An 18575-nucleotide genomic window follows, 5' to 3' on the forward strand; every position below is an offset into this window, starting at 1 on the left:
CTTTTTTTCCGTGTAAGCCAAGAAATCATGGATAAATTCTTGCATGAAGATGCTATCTTAGGGTGTGAAGGGATGGATACTCATCATGGCCTGAATATCGGAGAGATTACTCTGACGGTAACCCGACTATCGGAGAGATTACTCTCAATGTGGCTTGACTATCGGAGAGATTACTCTCAATATGGATCAACTATCGGAGAGATTACTCTCAATATGACTCGACTATCGGAGAGATTACTCTCAATGTGCCTCGACTATAGGAGAGATTACTCTCAATGTGCCCCGACGATCGAAGAGATTACTCTCAAAGTGCCCCGACTATCCGAGAGATTACTCTCAATGTGCCTCGACTATCGGAGAGATTACTCTCAATGTGCCCCGACTACCAGAGAGATTACTCTCAAGAGACTTACATGTCCACCTTAAGATTAGAAAATATAATTTTCTTTTAAGGACAAACCCACGAAGAGGCCAACTTAAGGTGCAAAGGGACTTATATGTCCACCTTAAGATTGAAAAGTTATAGTTTCCTTTTAAGGAAAAACCCACGAAGAGGCCAACTTAAGGTGCAAAGAGACTTATATGTCCACCTTAAGATTGGAAAGTTATAGTTTCCTTTTAAGGACAAACCCACGAAGAGGCCAACTTAAGGTGCAAAGGGACTTATATGTCCACCTTAAGATTGGAAAATATAGTTTTCTTTTAAGGACAAACCCACGAAGAGGCTAACTTAAGGTATAAAGGGACTTATATGTCCACCTTAAGATTGGAAAATTATAAAGCTCTAACGAAGACTTCGTGGACTTGACGACATTGACTTGAATATTTGGAAACTTTGAAGATTTGACGGACTTTGCAGACTTCAACTTGAAGAGTGGCGAATGAGAAGACTTCAACTTGAAGAGTAGCGAACGTGAAGACTTCAACTTGAAGAGTAGCGAACGTGAAGACTTCAACTTGAAGACCGACGGACTTGAAGACTTCAACTTGGAGACTTGGAGGGTTTAAACATTTCAACTTGAAGAGCAGCAAACTTGAAGACCGGATGACTTAAAGATTTGGTGAATATGAAGACATAATAAATCCCTGAACTTCAGTGCAAATACTTGGTAGCCTCTTAAAAGACTATAATCACCCTATTGAAGACACTGGTTTATCATGAAGGCTTGTCCCCTCTAAGTCATATGAGATCCAAAGTTCAAAATAAGAATGAAATTTCAGCCTGATTTTCAAGTGTTGTTTGAATGAATTGCTTCCATCATACTTCATTTGGACAACGACTAGGGCAATATGTATCTTTTGAACTTATGAGAATGAACTCAGAATGAAACTCTAAGCTGCCTACGTACCTCGGTGAAGAGGATCAAGTCATACCGTAGTTCAAAATGGGTGGATATTTTTTAATTTTATTTTTTATTATTTATTTATTTATGTCCTAACTTTTTCCTAGGCTGCCTCTTTCGAGGTTTTTAACCTAGCGGACCATATTTTATTTTATTTTATTTTTGGGTGGGCCGTATATAGTTTAGACTCATGCGAGCCAGGAGTGTAGGAACATGCAATTTAGGCTCATGCGTCAAGGAGCGTTGCATCTTTAAGGATAATACTTCTTCAAAAACTTGCCATTGATAGGGCCGATTCTCATGCCATCTGCATCAACTAGCTTGTAAGCCCCACTTGAGTAAGCTTCTTGTACGACATATGGCCCATCCCATTTTGAATTGAACTTCCCTACAGGTTTATGTGAAGTAATTATGGGTCTTCGTACGGCAAGGACTTGATCTCCTACTTGAAAGGATCTTGGGCGAACTCTTTTATTGAAGGCGCGAGACAATCGAGCTTGATAACATTCAAGACTCTATTGAGCTTCCAATCTCTTCTCATCAAGAGCCTCCAACTCTGTTAATCGAAGTCGAGCATTTTTTTCATCAGTGATCCCTTATTGAATAGCCAGTCGTAATGAAGGTATTTGACGCTCGAGTGGCAAGACAGCTTCGACTCCATAAACGAGCGAATAAGGAGTCGCTTGTGTTGGCGTGCGGTGAGTCGTCCTATATGCCCATAGAGCTTCTTCCATACGGTCATTCCAATCTCGTTTGGATTTGGAGACGACTTTCTTTAACAAGTTGCATAGAGTTTTGTTGAATGCCTCAGCTAGACCATTGGCGGCAGCATTGTACATCGAAGAGTTACGTTGCTTGAAGCCAAAGAGATCACAAATCTTGTTCATCAACCTATTATCGAATGGCTTTCCATTATCCGTTATTATGTAACGAGGAATGCCAAAGTGATAGATTATGTTTACTCGGATGAAACTTGCAACATTTTCCTTCTTTACCTCCTTAAGAGCAACAGCTTCAGCCCATTTTGAGAAGTAGTCAGTTGCAGCCAAGATGTATAGGTGCCCACCAGAGGACTTTGGCAGTGGTCCAACAATATCCAATCCCTAAGCGTCAAACGGCCAAGATGCCACAGTCGGGTGCAACACTTCAGAAGGTTGATGAATAAAATTCACATGGAATTGACAAGCCTTGCATCTTCGAGCGTAGTCTAAGCAATCTTTTACCATCGTTGGCCAATAATATCCCATCCTTTTTATATGGAAGTGGAGCTTTGGTCCAGACTGATGTGACCCACATACCCCAGAATGTGCCTCTTGCAAAGCTTGGAGTGCTTCTTCTTCCCCTAAGCATCGCAAGAGTACTCCCTCGAATGACCTTCTGTATAGAGTATCTTTGTAGTAAAGAAAGTGAGGTGCACGACGACGAATTTCAGTCCTTCTCCTCGGATTTTCTAGAAGTATCCCATAGCATAAGTAGTCGATAATGGGTTGTCTCCATTATTCTTTCTCAACTTCAGAAACAACGACAAGATGGTTGAGTTCATTTTCTTCACCTTCAGCATCATTTGGCAGCGGTTCTACCCATTTAGCAGATAGTAACTTGCGCTTGATTAGGTAGGGTAAACGATGAAGCTAGGGTAGCTAAAGCATCAACCTTCTTATTTTCTTTCCTTGGCACATGCTGAATAGTCACATCACCGAGCCACCCCATTAATCTTTTAGCATAATCATGATATGGGCGTAGTTCAGGCTTCTTCACCTCGTAACTATCTAGAAGCTGATTGACCACTAACTGAGAGTCACTAAAGACTTGCAACTGCAACCGCTTCATTTCGATAGCCATTTCAAGCCCAAGTATTAGAGCTTGATACTCAGCAACGTTGTTAGAGCTGAGTTTCTTCAACACAAAAGAGTAGGGTAGAACTTCACCTTGAGAAGTGACAAATATTACACCAGCACCAGCTCCTCAGTGATGTGCAGCACCATCAAAGTACATCTTCCATGGAGGTTGAACTTCAATGACCATTGCGTCCTCATCAAGCAGTTCATCAGTTAGCTCCCATTCATAAGGTACAGGGTGATTTGCCAAGAAGTCTACTAATGTTTGTCATTTTACAGCCTTTTGAGGGATGTCCAAAATCTCAAATTGTTGAAACTGGAGGTATCACCTTGCTAGTTGATCACTAAGGACAGGTTTTGACATCACGAACTTGATGGGATTTGCTCTAGAAACCAAACGAACGACATGAGCTTGAAAGTAGTGCTTCAACTTTTGGATTGAGAAGACTAGCGCCAAACATAACTTTTCAATTGGCAAATAATTTAGCTAGTTTGGTGTCATCATCCTGCTCAAGTAGTAAAGGGAGTTTTCTTTCCCTTCACTATTTTCTTGGACCAACAACACTCCAACAGACCTTTCTTGTGCTGAAATGTATAGTATCAACGGCTTTCCAAGTATAGGGGCTGCCAAAACTGGAGGCTTCATCAAGTAGGATTTAATGCTCTCAAAGGCATTGCTACACGCTTGGTCCCATTTGAAAGGGACACCTTTCTTCATAAGGCGACTGAATGGTTGGCACCTCCCAGCTAGGTTTGAGATGAATCTCCTAAGGTACGCTAACTTTCCTTGCAGACTTTTCAATTCGTGAATATCCCGAGGTGCAGGCATTTTAAAAATGTCATCCACTTTGGCTTTATCAATTTCGATCCCTCGATGTCGGACAATGAAACCAAGGAACTTTCCAGAAGTAACTCCAAAGGCGCATTTCAATGGATTCATCCTAAGTTGGTACCTCCGGAGCAACTCGAACACCATTCTCAAGTCTTTCAAGTGGTCGCTCTTCTCTCTTGATTTTACCACCAAGTCGTCAACATAGCATTCGACATTCTTGTGGAGAAAATCATCAAAAATATTCTGCATAGCCCTTTGGTAAGTAGCACCAGCGTTCTTCAAGCCAAAAGGTATTACCCTATAGCAATAAATACCTTTGGGGGTGCGGAATGCAGTAAGCTCTTCATCTTTTGGTGCCATGCGAATTTGGTTATAGCCTGACGAACCATCCATAAACGACATTGCCTCGTACCCAGTAGTAGCATCGATCATCAGCTCTGGAATAGGAAGCGGGAATTCATATTTCGGACATGCATTGTTGAGATCCCTGAAGTCAACGCACACTCGAATCTGGCCATTTTTCTTCCTTACAGGGACAATACTTGAAACCCATGTTGGGTATTTAACTTCACAAATAAAGCCAGCTTCGATGAGTTTGTTAACTTCAGTTTCAATCAAGGGAACCAAGTCCGGCCTAAAGCGCCTTTGGGCTTGTTTAACAGGGCGAGCACCATTCTTGACGGCAAGGTGATGGACTGCTACTTTCGGGTCCAAGCCAGGCATCTCTTTGTAGCTCCAAGCAAAGACATCCCTGAACTCCTTGAGTAACTCAATATAAGTGCTTTCTTCATCAACTTCTAGTAAAGCACTTAGGTAGGTGGGTCTCGGTTCTTCATTGGTGCCAAGGTTAACTTTTTTTAAGGCATCAACTGTAGTCCTCACTCCTTCTTCAAGTTCAGGTGGAGCATCTTTCGCATCTTCATCTTCTTGAGGGTCCCCATCGTTGAAGGATATGTGATAACACGGTGAAACATCGTCCAATTTCTTGTCATCCTCCATTAGAGATAAAACACTATGCTCGCCTTGTGCAGTAATATGATACGAAGAACCCATACTTTCTTCGTCTTCATCACGTTCTTTAGTGTAGACCACAGTGTATGGCTTCACCTTCAGTATCTCATCACATGAAATCGTGACTTTTGTTTATCGCTTCATTCTAGAAGGAACCAAACTTTGGAAATCTTTAGAGATCTTCTAAATTTTGGGCAAAGCGGCTGTTTTTGTATTTCGATAATTTCTATGGAACTTATTCCTCTTCTTTAATGGACCCATTCTCTCGAATAAAGAAGTTCTCACAGTTGATTTTCCAAGTCGATCAAAGACAAAAGGCCTTTTAGAGGCGGCAGATTCATCTTCTACAGTGATATAATTGTTGCTCGCCCTTCTTATGGAGATGCGCACTGGTGACGGTTGCTTGTATCCCAAACCTTCACGTGGTTTCCTCGTCGCATCTTCTGATAGGAGCTTCCCTAACTTTGACGGCTCATTGGGATTGTATCCAGCTTTTTCAAATAGCCTGTAAGCATTATGATCAAAACCTTCATCTGTTCGCTTTGTAGGGAGTGCCATATTCTGCAAACGATTTTGGGCTACAAACCTTGCAAGTGGCTTTGAGGACAACTTTATTGCCTCAATTCATTTTACCGGAAGAGTTAACTCCTTTAGCATGTTAGTTTGGAGATTAGATGGTTCACCTTCATCTTTCTTTCTTTTAGGGACATATTGGAGTGCAGGACTTACTTTCTTGCCATAAGACGCAATATCCCCTATATGAGATTTATTCGCGTTGGGTTTTACCTCCTCAGTAATAGCTTCGGCTCTACCAGCAATCACCTCAGCTCTTTTAGTTGTGGTCTCGTCATTCTTGCTTTTTCATACTATTATCAGCTTTTAGCTCCTTCACAATGTGGTTCTTCAAGTAAAACTTTGCATCAACGAAGTGTGACTCAGCCTCGGTGAATGGCTCATCATCAGCAACTATCTTCTTCTCGACTTCACCCTCGTAGTACTTCAAACATTGATGGTAGGTAGATGGAATCACTTTATTCTCATGTATCTAAGGCCTTCCGAGCAAGACGTTGTATGAAGTCTTTGCATCGATCACATGCAGCCATGCACTTGATTGCATATTTTCAATGGTGATTCCCAACCTGATCGCACCTATGGCTCTTTGCCCCCCTAGGTTGAATCCTTGGATCATCACATGACTTTCTGAGAGTTCGTTCATGGGAATACCAAGTTCTTTCATAGTGCGAATTGGAAAAATGTTCACCGAGGATCCTCTATCAACCAAAATTCAATTTACCCTTTCATCACACATATATCCAACCAGGTACAATGGGCAGTTATGAAGAGTGTCACCTAGCAGAAGATTGTCATTTGTGAACGTGACGTTTTCCTCACAAACATTAACTTCTTGAGGAGTGGACTCGATGAGCTTTTCCGAAGATGTTGCCAACGGTAGGTCATCACTCTTTTCTTCCCCTTCGTCAGCATGGTAACAGGAAACATCAATACCCCCACGGGAAATCTTCGTGCGGAACCAACTTGGTAAAAACTCCTCCAAGGTCACTGGATGTCGTGGCTTTTGAGAGTGGTGCACCTCCACTTTTGCTTTCTTTAAGTGCTTAACTGGATTCCATCTCCTTGGTCTTTTTACTATCATTTTCCTTGTTGGTTGTTCTACTGATTCTTTTCGTGGGCTCCTTCTGTGGTGCCTACGATGAGTCACCAATGTCCAACCTTCATCATCCTCAGGTTGATCCTCTTCAACTTTGTTGTTCTCCAGTAATTCTTCATCTTTACTTTCTTTAAAACCACATAATTCATCCAGACTGAATGAGCCAAAGGTGATAGAGACTTGGTTTGCGCTTGCTTTCTCATCCCAGCTATCAACAGATCCAGCCTCGAGGTCCGTGTACCAATCAAAAGCATTTCCTTTTAATGAGAAAACAAACGCTTGACGAGGTAATCTCCATAAGTCCCAGCATTATTGCATGTCTCAATGAAGTGCGCCACATGTTGCTTTGGATTGCCTTTGCCATCGAACTGTTGAAATTTTGGAGGTTGATAGCCAGCAGGCATCTTCAACATATCGATCCTTGAAGTGTACGGCTTTGCGTAGGTAAAGGAGGACTTGGAAGAAACTTCATATTTGTTTTTATAGTCCCTTCAATGAACTCCTTTAGTTGATTGATTGGAATCATCCCTTCCGAAGAAACTGGAATTTCCTTAGTGGATGCAACTTGTCGTGGGGGAGGATCAATCTCTTGAACTTCTGGGAGTTTGCTAGGTGCATGGGTGGATTCTTCTTCCATCAAGATTCTCACTCTATCTGTTAGCTTGTCGATTCTAGAATCTTGATTTTGCATGCACTTGGTCAAGCCAGCGATTACTTTCGTCAAGTATGCCAACTGCTTCTCCACAGATAAAATGTTTGTCACCATAGCTTGCATGATTATCGTGGACGATGGAGAGTAGCAAGAATTTTCACACAGATTGATCCTTGATTGGCTCACGCTATGTGGTGTAAGTGGGGAGGATCCATCACTTGAAGCATCATCATCTTCCTTCACAGTAGAGTGCTTGGATCCGGAGAGGTCAAGCAAAGCAAGAGTTTTCTTGATCTTTTCAACAACATCGCTTCCTCCTTCGGGTGCGTTTATAAAAGATCTTGCTCCTTCTGAGGATGAAGATCCGAAAACAGGGGTTGATGCGGATGGCACTTGGGGTGCTTGTTGTCCTAACGAGCTTGCTTTGCTCCTCGTAACTGGCCCAAAACTTCCAAAGGTAACATCGAGGATGCTTTCCACATCAACATAGAACTTGGAATTAGCAGCCTTGGAAGAAGTTGAACTGGAGTTGATTTTTTTTTAAGCCATTTCAATGTTCTTGAACTTTGATGATTGAAAAGTTGAGATGAGAGGTAGAGATTGTCCCACTGGGCGTGCCAAAATTTGTAGACAATAAATTGGGTCGAGAAAATAAAATCAGGACCGAAAAATATTGCAACAATCGTAATATTTTATTTCAAATATTTTGAGTGTACAATCTCTATGAATCCTCTTATTCTTCTTTCCAATAGTAAATAAATTCAAGGGCCTTTGAGCTCGATCTTGAACCTATATTTGTTTTCACGAACGATGATCTTGAATTCAACTAGCGCGAACTTTGATTTGAACTCGCACTCTTTGAATCTTACTTGTTCTTCATTCTTGAGCTTGAACTTGATTTCTTGAGCTTGAAGTTCTTCTTTCTTGAGCTTGAACTTGATTTCTTGAACTTGAACTTGATTGCTTAAAGTTTGAAACTTGTAGAGAAATGTGCGTCGTTTGATCCACGAGCTCTCTCTTGCTTCTTGTTATAACTTCTGGTGTCTGGGTTATGAAGACCTGTATTTATAGTTGTGGGAGGGAAGAGTTATGATAAGAACAAACTCTTTCCGGCCAATCAAATCGAAGTATGACAAGGCCGCATTTGATTGGCCAGAACATGTCACTTGCACACGTGGCGCGATTTCATTAGCCTTTTAATGTGACTTGGCATGCCTTGTCATTTTTACACGTGGAATGATCCTATTGACTCTTCCGCTTGACTTGGCGTGCCACGTCATATGACACGTGACACCAAACCGGGCCTCTAGGAAGATGACATCTTGGGCTTAAATAATTTAAAGTATAGTCACAATTAATTTATGAATTTAATTTTGCAAATTTTATATAACTACAAAAATCTTTAACTTTTTATGCAATAAAATTTACATATTTAAAAACAAATAAAAAATATTATAAATCACAATAATGAACAATTAATCATGGTCTATCATACAAACATTAGACAAAGTATTCAAACCATAAGTCAAAGAAGTCTGCTTTCTCTCTCTAGCTCACATTCCCTCAGCACACGTTAGCTAAACGTACGCCCACCATGGTTATGGCTAGAGGAAGAGATCGAGCTCGTGGACGACCTAGGTTGTAACCTTTGGCTACCATAGGTAAAGCAGCTGAAGCTCACATGCAACCGGAAAAATCAAAGTTGACACAACCGGCAACTACTCCTGTTTCATTGATTGAGTCAGATCTGAAGCAGAAACAAGTGGAATCAAGGGTGCAACACACCGCTAAGAGACTAGACTTTAGCACTAGCCCATCTCTAAGCGTGCAAAAAAAGATTACACCAGCTAAAGCAACAGATCAGGCGAGTACAAGTAAGGACATCCCAGATCTGGAACCAACAATTGAGAACAAGGAGAAGCCAATTGCGTGGATATCCCTCTTTGCAGGTAATCGTAGTTGAGAAAATGGTTTAAAATTAGATTACATTCCTCCTGCTATTGTTGAGGGGAAAGTTGTAGTTCAACTAGAAAAGGATGATGTTGATAGAGAAATTCAAAAATGGAAGAGTACATTGATTGTGTATGTAATTGGAGAGACACCGGGGTATAACTATATGCATAGGTTTGTGAAACATAGTTGGAATCGAGTGGCTGAATGATAAGTGCATTTTACCATATGTTAACCACATAATTTCTCTCATAAAAACATATAAATTATCATGTTTCCTCCATATTTTTAACTTTATTTTGCAGGAATAATTATAGAAGAATTGTTGTGCGTAACATGAAAAAAGAAAAAAAATATTCAAGAAAAATACAACAAAAAAGTGTAAGATCGAGCTATGATTTATTACTGCCATGACAATGCATCAAGTCTCGATTTGCCATGATGAAATCTAAACTTAGAATGATAGAATTCTCATCTCTGCAAATTCAAAATCTAGATTTGCAATGGAAATCCTAAGACCGTAAAGGTCCAGTTCCAGTATTGAAGGAAGCATTGCATAGAAAGCATTTTTGTATAAGGTTACCACATCCAATAGAGGCAGGTAGTATGGGCCCTCTGACTTTCAGCTATGTGTTGTCTGGCTCCCGTAAAACGAATGAAGGGAAGCTCCTCTAGCTTCCGGGTGAGCTTACGCTTACTCTTAGCCTCTTTGATTGGTAGGCGGGCGGGCTAAGCCCCCTATTTAAGATTCAATTCATAAGGCTAATTTTATGTTGTCGTGAGACTTTGTTTAGGCCGACTACTATAGGCTATCTATCTTTAGAATTCCCACTGCTTAACTTTCAATTCGCCTCTGACCATCAAATGAAATGTGAATAACCCATCCTCCTCTTCTTTCTTTTTGATTTCAGTTTTTTTTTTCCAAGGGTCCAGAAGGCTAAAAGGTAGGGGAGAGGTTCGGCTTCCTTCTCCCCCTTTGGCCGTACCACCTTTCCTTTTCTTCTCTTTCAGCAACCTCGTAGGCGGTAATTGCAAACAGAAAGGGGAGATTGGTTTGAATAGCCCTATTGACCAGGAGAGTCAGTATTATCGCAACTTTGACTCTGTTGCAGGTATGAAGTGAGCTCCATACCATGAAAAAGATTACAATAGGACCAGGAAGGAGGGGCAGAGCCATTCTTCACCTACTCTATTCATCCTGCGGTCTCATGAACTGAACTTCGTTGCCTTCCCTCGCGCGAAGCGAATGGGCATTGTGCCGTGGGTCAGTTTCGGGGTGGCGTCTTCTCTCAGGTTTCTTCCTCCCATGCCCGTCGCCGCGCCCCCGACTTTAATTACAAACTCTTACTTCTCGGTCTAACTTGGACTAATCCCTTAGCAGGCAAGAAATTCCTACTAATAAGATAGAAAGTAAGTTTCCACTCACTACCAAAGCGTTGTCGCACCTCTACTATTTTCAGCGTAATGAGGTTTTAGTCTTTACGAGAGCATCCCCTAGCCAGAGTCAATCCCAAGGGTCAATCAAGCCTTTGAAACTAGTGAAAATAGTCGTCACAGTCTGAGTTCCTGCTTTCAACGAGACTTTCTTAGCTTGTCAAACTTTCTCTCCTTCACCAAGAAAGTTATCCGGTAAGCAAGATCTTTGATTGATGTGCCTGAATAAGGTTGATCAATGGTAGCTTCTTGGAGCTTTCTCTTAACGATGCTTTGAATAGCAATCTTTCGTACCCTATTCAATAGACTTGCTGGGAAAGCGATGGTCCGGGCTGTCTGAAATAAGCGGTAATTTTTCTCAGTCCTAATCCTAGACAAAGACTTCACGCGAAAGCATTGATTTCTAGTCTCATGCTCTAGCTCTAGGGCTTTGTAAAAACTCTCTTCTTTATCCTACGATACAGGGCATCCAAATCTACATTCCCATCCCCTTATGAACCTGATGAGACATCCCTAGTCAAGCTTTGAAGTCCCTACTTTATTTAGATTTATGGGATATTTGAAGAAGCGACAGGTTTTCCACCTTATACCTATATAAGGGGCTGGTCTCGATCTCGCTTGGTGGTACCCCTCTCGATGATTGTTGACTCAACATTGATTTCGTGCTTGAGTTGGAGGGCTCTCTCTCCATCCATCGAGTCAAGTAATTCGCTATCGGAAATTGATCTGACGCCTATCTCATGCCATGCTTCTTCTTTCTCCGAATCGGTTCAACTTGACTTTTTCTTCAACAATAAGTTCTAATTATTTAGATAAATAAAAGAGAAAAGAAAACCACCAGATGAGAAAGAAAAGAAAATGAAAAGAAAGATATAAAGCAATAGGTAGACCTACAGGTCGGGCCGGAGCTCTACGTTTTTTCTTTCTGTGTGGGACGATACCGCGCTAACTTCCACAGCAACTAAGAATTATCTCAGGTTTTCCGTTAGTGCGCTCCGGAAAGAAGGAGCAAAGGCGAAAAAGCTCAAGTGATTTTTCCTTGACCACTGCCAGGCCAGGGAAGATAAGTCAGTCCCTTATTCTTTATTTTATGTTAAAAGGTCTGGACTCGAAGAGGGAGTTGCTCTTTGCCCAAAGCCCTCCTTCCGACTTAGTTAGAAATACCAACTCTAAATAGCTTTAGCATCCAGAAATGCAGTTCCACCCCTAACTGGATTGTGCATGTCGAGCTGATCCGACACCAAGTGGGCCGCACCTCTGAGGACTCAATATGAAACAGAAAGGTGTTCCTTTAAGTCGAGTAGCAGTCAGTAGGCGAAGAAGAAGATCTAGCACCAAATTGAGAATTTGAATTCTCATATCTGCAAATGCAAAATCTAGATTTTCCATAGAAATCTAGCACAAAATTGAGAAGTCATCATGAAATTTTCTTATATAAGAAGATGGTGTCCAATCAGAGGAGGGCATCGCAGTAGAGAGAAAGCTTAGAGCTAGAAGTCTGAATCCAAATTCTTAATAAGCTTCTCTATTTTATTTCTTTCACTAGTATCGAGTTATCTTTTCTTTTAAATCAAAATAGTGGTTTAGTTGTTGTTTCTAAATAAATTCCAGTGTAGGAAATTACTCTAGTTCCTGTTTTTAATTAAATAGGGGTAATTATTCTTCTTGAATATTTCTTTCTATTTTTTTATTTAATGAACAAGAATATTTTCATTGTTAGTACTAATTCCAGTATGGAGTAATTTTTCTTGTGTTGGAAGAAAGACGGATCTTAATATTTCTATATAATAGTAGATATTATTCTTCAAATTCACATGCTTGAGCTAAAATTTATTTAATTTTTATCTTCTTTTACAGTTAGACGTTATTTAATTTAATAATATCTATCTATCTTGTACTATATATTAACTGTTTATTAATTCTGTAATCGAGAGAGGCGGAAGAAATAATATAGTTAAGTGTAGTATTGATAAATGTTAATATTTATTTAGTAACATCTATCTCTTTTATGTTATAATTAATTTTACACTTATTTATAATCGAGAGAGGCGAATAGTGTAATAATCAGTTATAACAAGTAGGGTAACCGAAAGGGACTTACTAACAAGAGCGTGCTTTAGTTCAATCATATATTTCTGGTTCTTCAATATTACTAGTTTGAAGATTAATTTGTATAACCGAGAGGAGTGCAATTAATTATTCAACTTAATTAATAATATATATTTGTAATCGTGAGAGGCATTTATACATTTTTGAGAAATAGAAATTGAAGAATAATAATTCTATTATATAATAAAAATATTAAGTGAAGTCAAGATCCCAACACCTTTTTATTATATTTGTGAAAAACAAAATATTTTTTATTGCTCTATTCATGCATTTTTAGTTAGTTAATTTACAACTCAACTCTTTCTAATTTTATCAAATAATAATTAAAACAAGAAATATCTGTAGAATAGATAAACCAATCTCTGTGGGTTCAACATATTTCTATACTATTATTTGACAGAGTACGAGTTAGAATTTTATATACGCTAGACACTCGTCAAATTTTTGGCGCCGTTTTCGGGGATTGGCTAAAGTCTACTACAGATTAATTGTTTTACCACTAATTTGAGAATTTTTTTTGTCTAATTATTTTAACTTTTCTGCAGAAATTTTAGAAAATGTATGACCCGTTCCTCTTCTAGAGAACTAGTCGAATATGATCCTGAAATTGAAAAATCCTTACGGTTGTTGCGAAAAGAACAAACCTCACGATCTCAAATTTTCACATAAGAGAAAATGGAGAACGAAGAACTCAATAACCAACTTCCACCACATCAAGTAGAAGAGCAGTTTGATGAGGTGGCACCACGACGTATAGAATACTCCGTGATTATGCAAGGCCGGATCATTTTGAAGAAGAATCAAGTGTGAGAAGACCACCAATTGCAGTAAACAACTTTGAAATCCGCACAGGCTTGATTCAAACCATTCAACAGTCATGTCAGTTTGTTGGTGATGCAAGTGAAGATCCTCACACCTATCTAACTGATTTTCTTGAATTAGTCGAAACTTGCAGGTATAATGGAGTTACAACAGATGCTATCAGGTTGCGGCTTTTTCCTTTTTCATTAAAAGGTGAAGCCAAAATATGGTTGTGAAGCCTGCCTAGAGGTTCCATTACAACATAGGACCAAATGACCCAAAAATTTCTTAATAAATATTTTTCACCTGCAAAAACAATTAAAATGAAGCAAGAAATCAATAATTTTATGCAGACAGATACTGAATCTGTATAACATGCATGGGAAAGATTAGCAACAATGTTAAGAAAATGCCCACATCATGGTATCCAAGACCCTGACATCTTATATATTTTCTATCACGGTCTTAAACCCTCTGCTAGAAATGTAATTGATGCAGCATCAGGAGGATCAATAATGGGAAAATCTACTGCAGAAACAATGCAATTGCTTAATGAGATTTCAGAAAATGTTGTTCAATGGCCCTCAGACAGAATGATTATCAAAAAATAACAGGAGTAAATCAAGTTGAAGCTTTGAATTCATTGACACAACAAATTGCGAACTTAACACAAAAAGTCGAGGCCTTTCAGGTAGGTGTTTACTCATCATCTGTCACGACCCAAATTAACCCTCCATACAGTGTCATGATGGAACCTAGTCTTTACGACTAGGTAAGCCTAATATTACGAAAAATATAAAGAAAACACAATATTTTTAAAGATAAATAGCATATTGTGAATAGCCAAGACTAGTACCACTCGACATATACAAAATAATTTCCCAAGACCCGGAATATCACTAAGTCACAAGCTGCTATAATCTATGTAGCTCTATACAAAAGTCTGAAGATAATAAAGAAAGTCTCTAGGCGAGGGAGTAGAAGGGGACTCTGAAGATCTGCGGACGCAAGCAGTAGTACCTTAGAGTCTCCGAGAATCAGCAGCACGCACTAACCCCGAGGCTGATAGCTCGCACCTGGAACTGCACACAAAAACATGTGCAGAGAAGGGCATGAGTACACTACAATGGTACCCAGTAAGTGCCAAGCCTAACCTCGGTCGAGTAGTGACGAGGTTAGGTCAAGGCCCTACCGGAGTGAATATAATAAATTAAACAGTAAAAGATATAAGTAAAATTTATGGTAACACAGTTAAGAAAATTCTCAAAATTTAACAGTTGAGGGAGCCCTCAGCTCAGAATAAGGTAAACACAGTGGGAACTCTCTCGGAATACCGTCCCATAGTTCCAAATGAATATGCAGTACAGGGGGATCTACCGGAATATGTCTGTAGTCCCAAAGTAAATATGCAGTGCTGGGGGATCTCCCGGAATACGTCTGTAGTCCCAAAGTAAATATGCAATGCTGGGGGATCTTCCGGAATACGTCCGTAGTCCCAAAATAAATATGCAAGACAGGGGGATCTCCTGGAATACGTCCGTAGTTCCAATTTAAATACGCAACGCGAGATGAAATGGCAGGTATGACATCGAGTTATACAGTTTATACTGATCACAGATAAGGAAGGTAGGGACTTAACTAAGCATGGCGCACATAATGTCAAATAGGCAGTTAAAATACGTAAGCATGCTTCTCTAGTCTAAGTTTAACAATTAAACGTATTAGTGCAATTTAATAAGGAAAAATAGTTTATGATTTAGAAAGGAAAAACGGGATTTTTGCAATAATAACCCGTGTACGTACTCGTCACCTCACGTACACGGCGCCCACACGTCAATTAATATCAAACATCCTAAGGGAAAGTCCGCAACACAAGATTAGGCAAGCCACTTACCTCGAACCGCTCAAATAAACACGATATCACGTTCTTGCCACTAGTATCCGACTCCAAATGGCCCGAATCTATTAAAATTAATTGCATAATATAAATATGACTACAAGTAACTGATTTAGCTAATTAATTCGAAGTTAAAGCGTGAAATTAGGGAAAATGCCCAAAAGGTCTCCCCAGGCCCACGTCTCGGAATCGGGTAAAACTTAGGAAAACAATAATAGATTAATGTATTATGCTCAAAATAGAGTTAGAATTAGTTACCTAATAGTTCTCCTTCAAAATCCCTCGAGAAATCGTCTCCCACCGAGCTCTAAATCGAATTGGTAAAAAATGAGGAATGAACCCTCGAAGCTGCCTCTTCAACCCAGTGATTTCCGCACCTGCGCTCATGGGGCCGCATCTGCGGTCACGCACCCGCGGAAAAATCATCGCAGGTGCGAAGGTCACTTATCCGGGATGGGGCCGTATCTGCGGGCAATTCCTCGCACCTGCGGATACCGCACCTGCGGTCCAAATCGGTGCATCTGCACATTTCACTAAGGCAGCCAGGCTCCGCACCTGCGGGCTCGCAGGTGCGGTCAAACTTGCGCACCTGTGCTCCATCACTAGCTCCACCAGTTCCGCATCTACGCACTCCCTCCGCACTGGTGGCCTCCCTTCCGCAGGTGTGAAACACCAGAACCAGCAAAGGTACCAGATTTTTCCTAAGTCCAAATTCATTCCGTTAAGCATTCGAAATACACCCGAGGCCCCTGGGACCTCAATCAAACATACCAAACAATCCTAAAACACAATACGAACTTAGTTAAGCCTTCAAACCACATCGAACAACACCAAAATCATGAATTAAGCACGGATTCATGTCTAAAAATTTAAAATGTTCCAAATTTTACAAAACGACGCCGAACCACATCAAATCTAGTCCGAATGACCTCAAATTTAACACGTAGGTCACAAATGACACTACGAACCTACAGCCACTTTCAAAATTCCATTCCGAGCTCGATATCAAAATTTTCACTATCGGCCGAAATCGCCGAAAAACTAACTTTTACCAATTCAAGCCTAAATCTACTACAGACCTCCAAAACATATTCCGGACGTGCTCCTAACCCCAAAATCACTCAACGGAGATAACGGAGTTGACGGAATTCTATTCTGGATCCATCTTCATGCAGTTTCGGCTACGGTCCAAACTCTAAGGCTTAAACTCACAACTAGGGACTAAGTATCCCAAAACTCTCCGAATTCCATAACCAATCACTCCGGCAAGTCCCAATAGCAGAAACAAACGTGGGGAAAATAGTTATTAGGGGATCAGGGTTCTAACTCTCAAAACGACCGGCCTGGTCGATACATCATCCCAACTTAAGAATTGTGATATTTGTCAAGGTAATCATCCTAATCATGAATGTCAAGTTTCAACACAAAATGAGGAACAGGTAAATGTGATTGGTTATAGAAATAATTACTCATTCGATAGACCCATGGCACAAAAACATCCAGAATTTCAATGGAGTAATCTTAATAGTGCTGAAAATCCTCAAAGATTTTTTAATCAGAAGCAGCAGGAACAGGGACCACCTGGTTTTCAAAATCAAAATAGAGGGCAACAAAATTTTCAACAATATCAGCAGCAGCCTCAAAGAGCTCATCAACAAAGCCTTGAAGACCTGATGTACAAATTCATTAAGGCTACTGATGAGAAGGTTAAAAGTCAACATTCAGCTATCAAGAATTTGTAAATTCAGGTAAACCAATTAGCAACCCTCTTGTCTGGACAAATTCAAGGTACTCTACCAAGCAATACAGAGAAAAACCCAAAAAAACACCTCAAAGCCATCTCTCTACGATCAGGTAATAGAGAAGGAAAGCCACAAGAAGTGGAAAAGGTAAATGATGGTGAGAATAAAATGGAATCTAAGTTTCCAAAAGAACAAAAGAATAAAGGGAAAAATGTACAAAAAAATGAATTGATAACAAATCCTCACTCTATACCTCACCCTTTTCCCCAAAAGATAAACAGAGAAAAGCTTGACAAACAGTTTTCAAAGTTTCTAGATATTTTGAAGCAACTTTACATTAACATACCTTTCACTAATGCTTTGACACAAATGCCTTCATATGCTAAATTTCTCAAAGAAATTTTGTCAAGTAAAAGAAAATTGGAAGAAGTTTCAGTGGTTAAGCTTACAAAAAAAATGTAGTGCTATACTTCAAAATAAGCTCCCATAAAAACTGGGTGATCCAGGAAGTTTTACAATTCCTTGTACCGTGGGAGGTGCTCATTTTGAAAAGGCGTTATGTGATTCAGGTGATTCAATAAATCTAATGCCTTTTTTAATTTTCAGAAAATTAAAACTTGGTAAAATGAAAGATACTGGTGTGTCTCTTCAATTAGCTGATCAAAGTACTAAGAGACCAAAAGGAATTATTGAAAATATCCTTGTTAGAGTTGACAAATTTGTATTCCCAGTAGATTTTATAGTGCTTGAAATGGAAGAAAATACTGAGGTACCATTAATTTTATGTAGACCATTTCTCGCAACAAGGAGAGCAATTATTGATGTTCATCAAGGACAATTAATATTGCGAGTTGATGAGGAAAGAGTGATTTTTGACATACAGAAAATGATGAAATTTCCTGGGGATGAGTCATCATCATCTTGTTTTCAAATTGACTTACTAGATGATCTTGTAGACGAATACAAAGATAATCAGTTAATTAGTGAATCATTGGAGAGATGTTTGGCTAGGTCAGGTACCATAAATGATGATAACCCAATAATTAGAGAAGAAGCTGAAATACTGGAAAAAGAGTCAGAAAATTAGAAAGTCTCACAATAAGGAGTTCAATTAAAAATTAAACTCAAAGATCCTCCTTCTCATTTAAAATATGTGTTTCTTGAACCTGAATTATTTTCAGTAATTATTTCATCTTCTTTGACTATAGAACAGGAAAGCAAACTGATTGAAGTCGTGAGAAAACACAAAAGAGCTTTAGGGTAGACTATAGCCGACATCAAAGGAATCAGTCCAGCT

At 39.7% G+C, this 18575-nt stretch overlaps 1 protein-coding gene across 1 annotated transcript; it reads left to right on the plus strand.

Annotated features, from left to right (window-relative positions):
• Positions 1–17020: 17020 nt before the first annotated feature.
• LOC138894599 (uncharacterized) lies at positions 17021–18365 on the plus strand. Its single transcript, XM_070179306.1, has 3 exons — positions 17021–17242; positions 17285–17736; positions 17885–18365. The coding sequence occupies exons 1-3, from the start codon at positions 17021–17023 to the stop codon at positions 18363–18365; spliced, it is 1155 nt and encodes a 384-aa protein (XP_070035407.1).
• Positions 18366–18575: the final 210 nt, after the last annotated feature.

This window comes from Nicotiana tomentosiformis, chromosome 6 (genome assembly GCF_000390325.3).
Source record: "Nicotiana tomentosiformis chromosome 6, ASM39032v3, whole genome shotgun sequence".
Taxonomy (NCBI): Eukaryota; Viridiplantae; Streptophyta; class Magnoliopsida; order Solanales; family Solanaceae; genus Nicotiana; species Nicotiana tomentosiformis.

Coding starts and splice junctions, on each gene's coding strand:
- LOC138894599 (XM_070179306.1), top strand. CDS start 17,021: ATGGCACAAAAACATCCAGAATTTCAATGGAGTAATCTTAATAGTGCT. Junction 17,243..17,284: donor TTAAGGCTACTGATGAGAAG/GTTAAAAGTCAA, acceptor TTGTAAATTCAG/GTAAACCAATTAGCAACCCT. Junction 17,737..17,884: donor GTTAAGCTTACAAAAAAAAT/GTAGTGCTATAC, acceptor TTTAATTTTCAG/AAAATTAAAACTTGGTAAAA.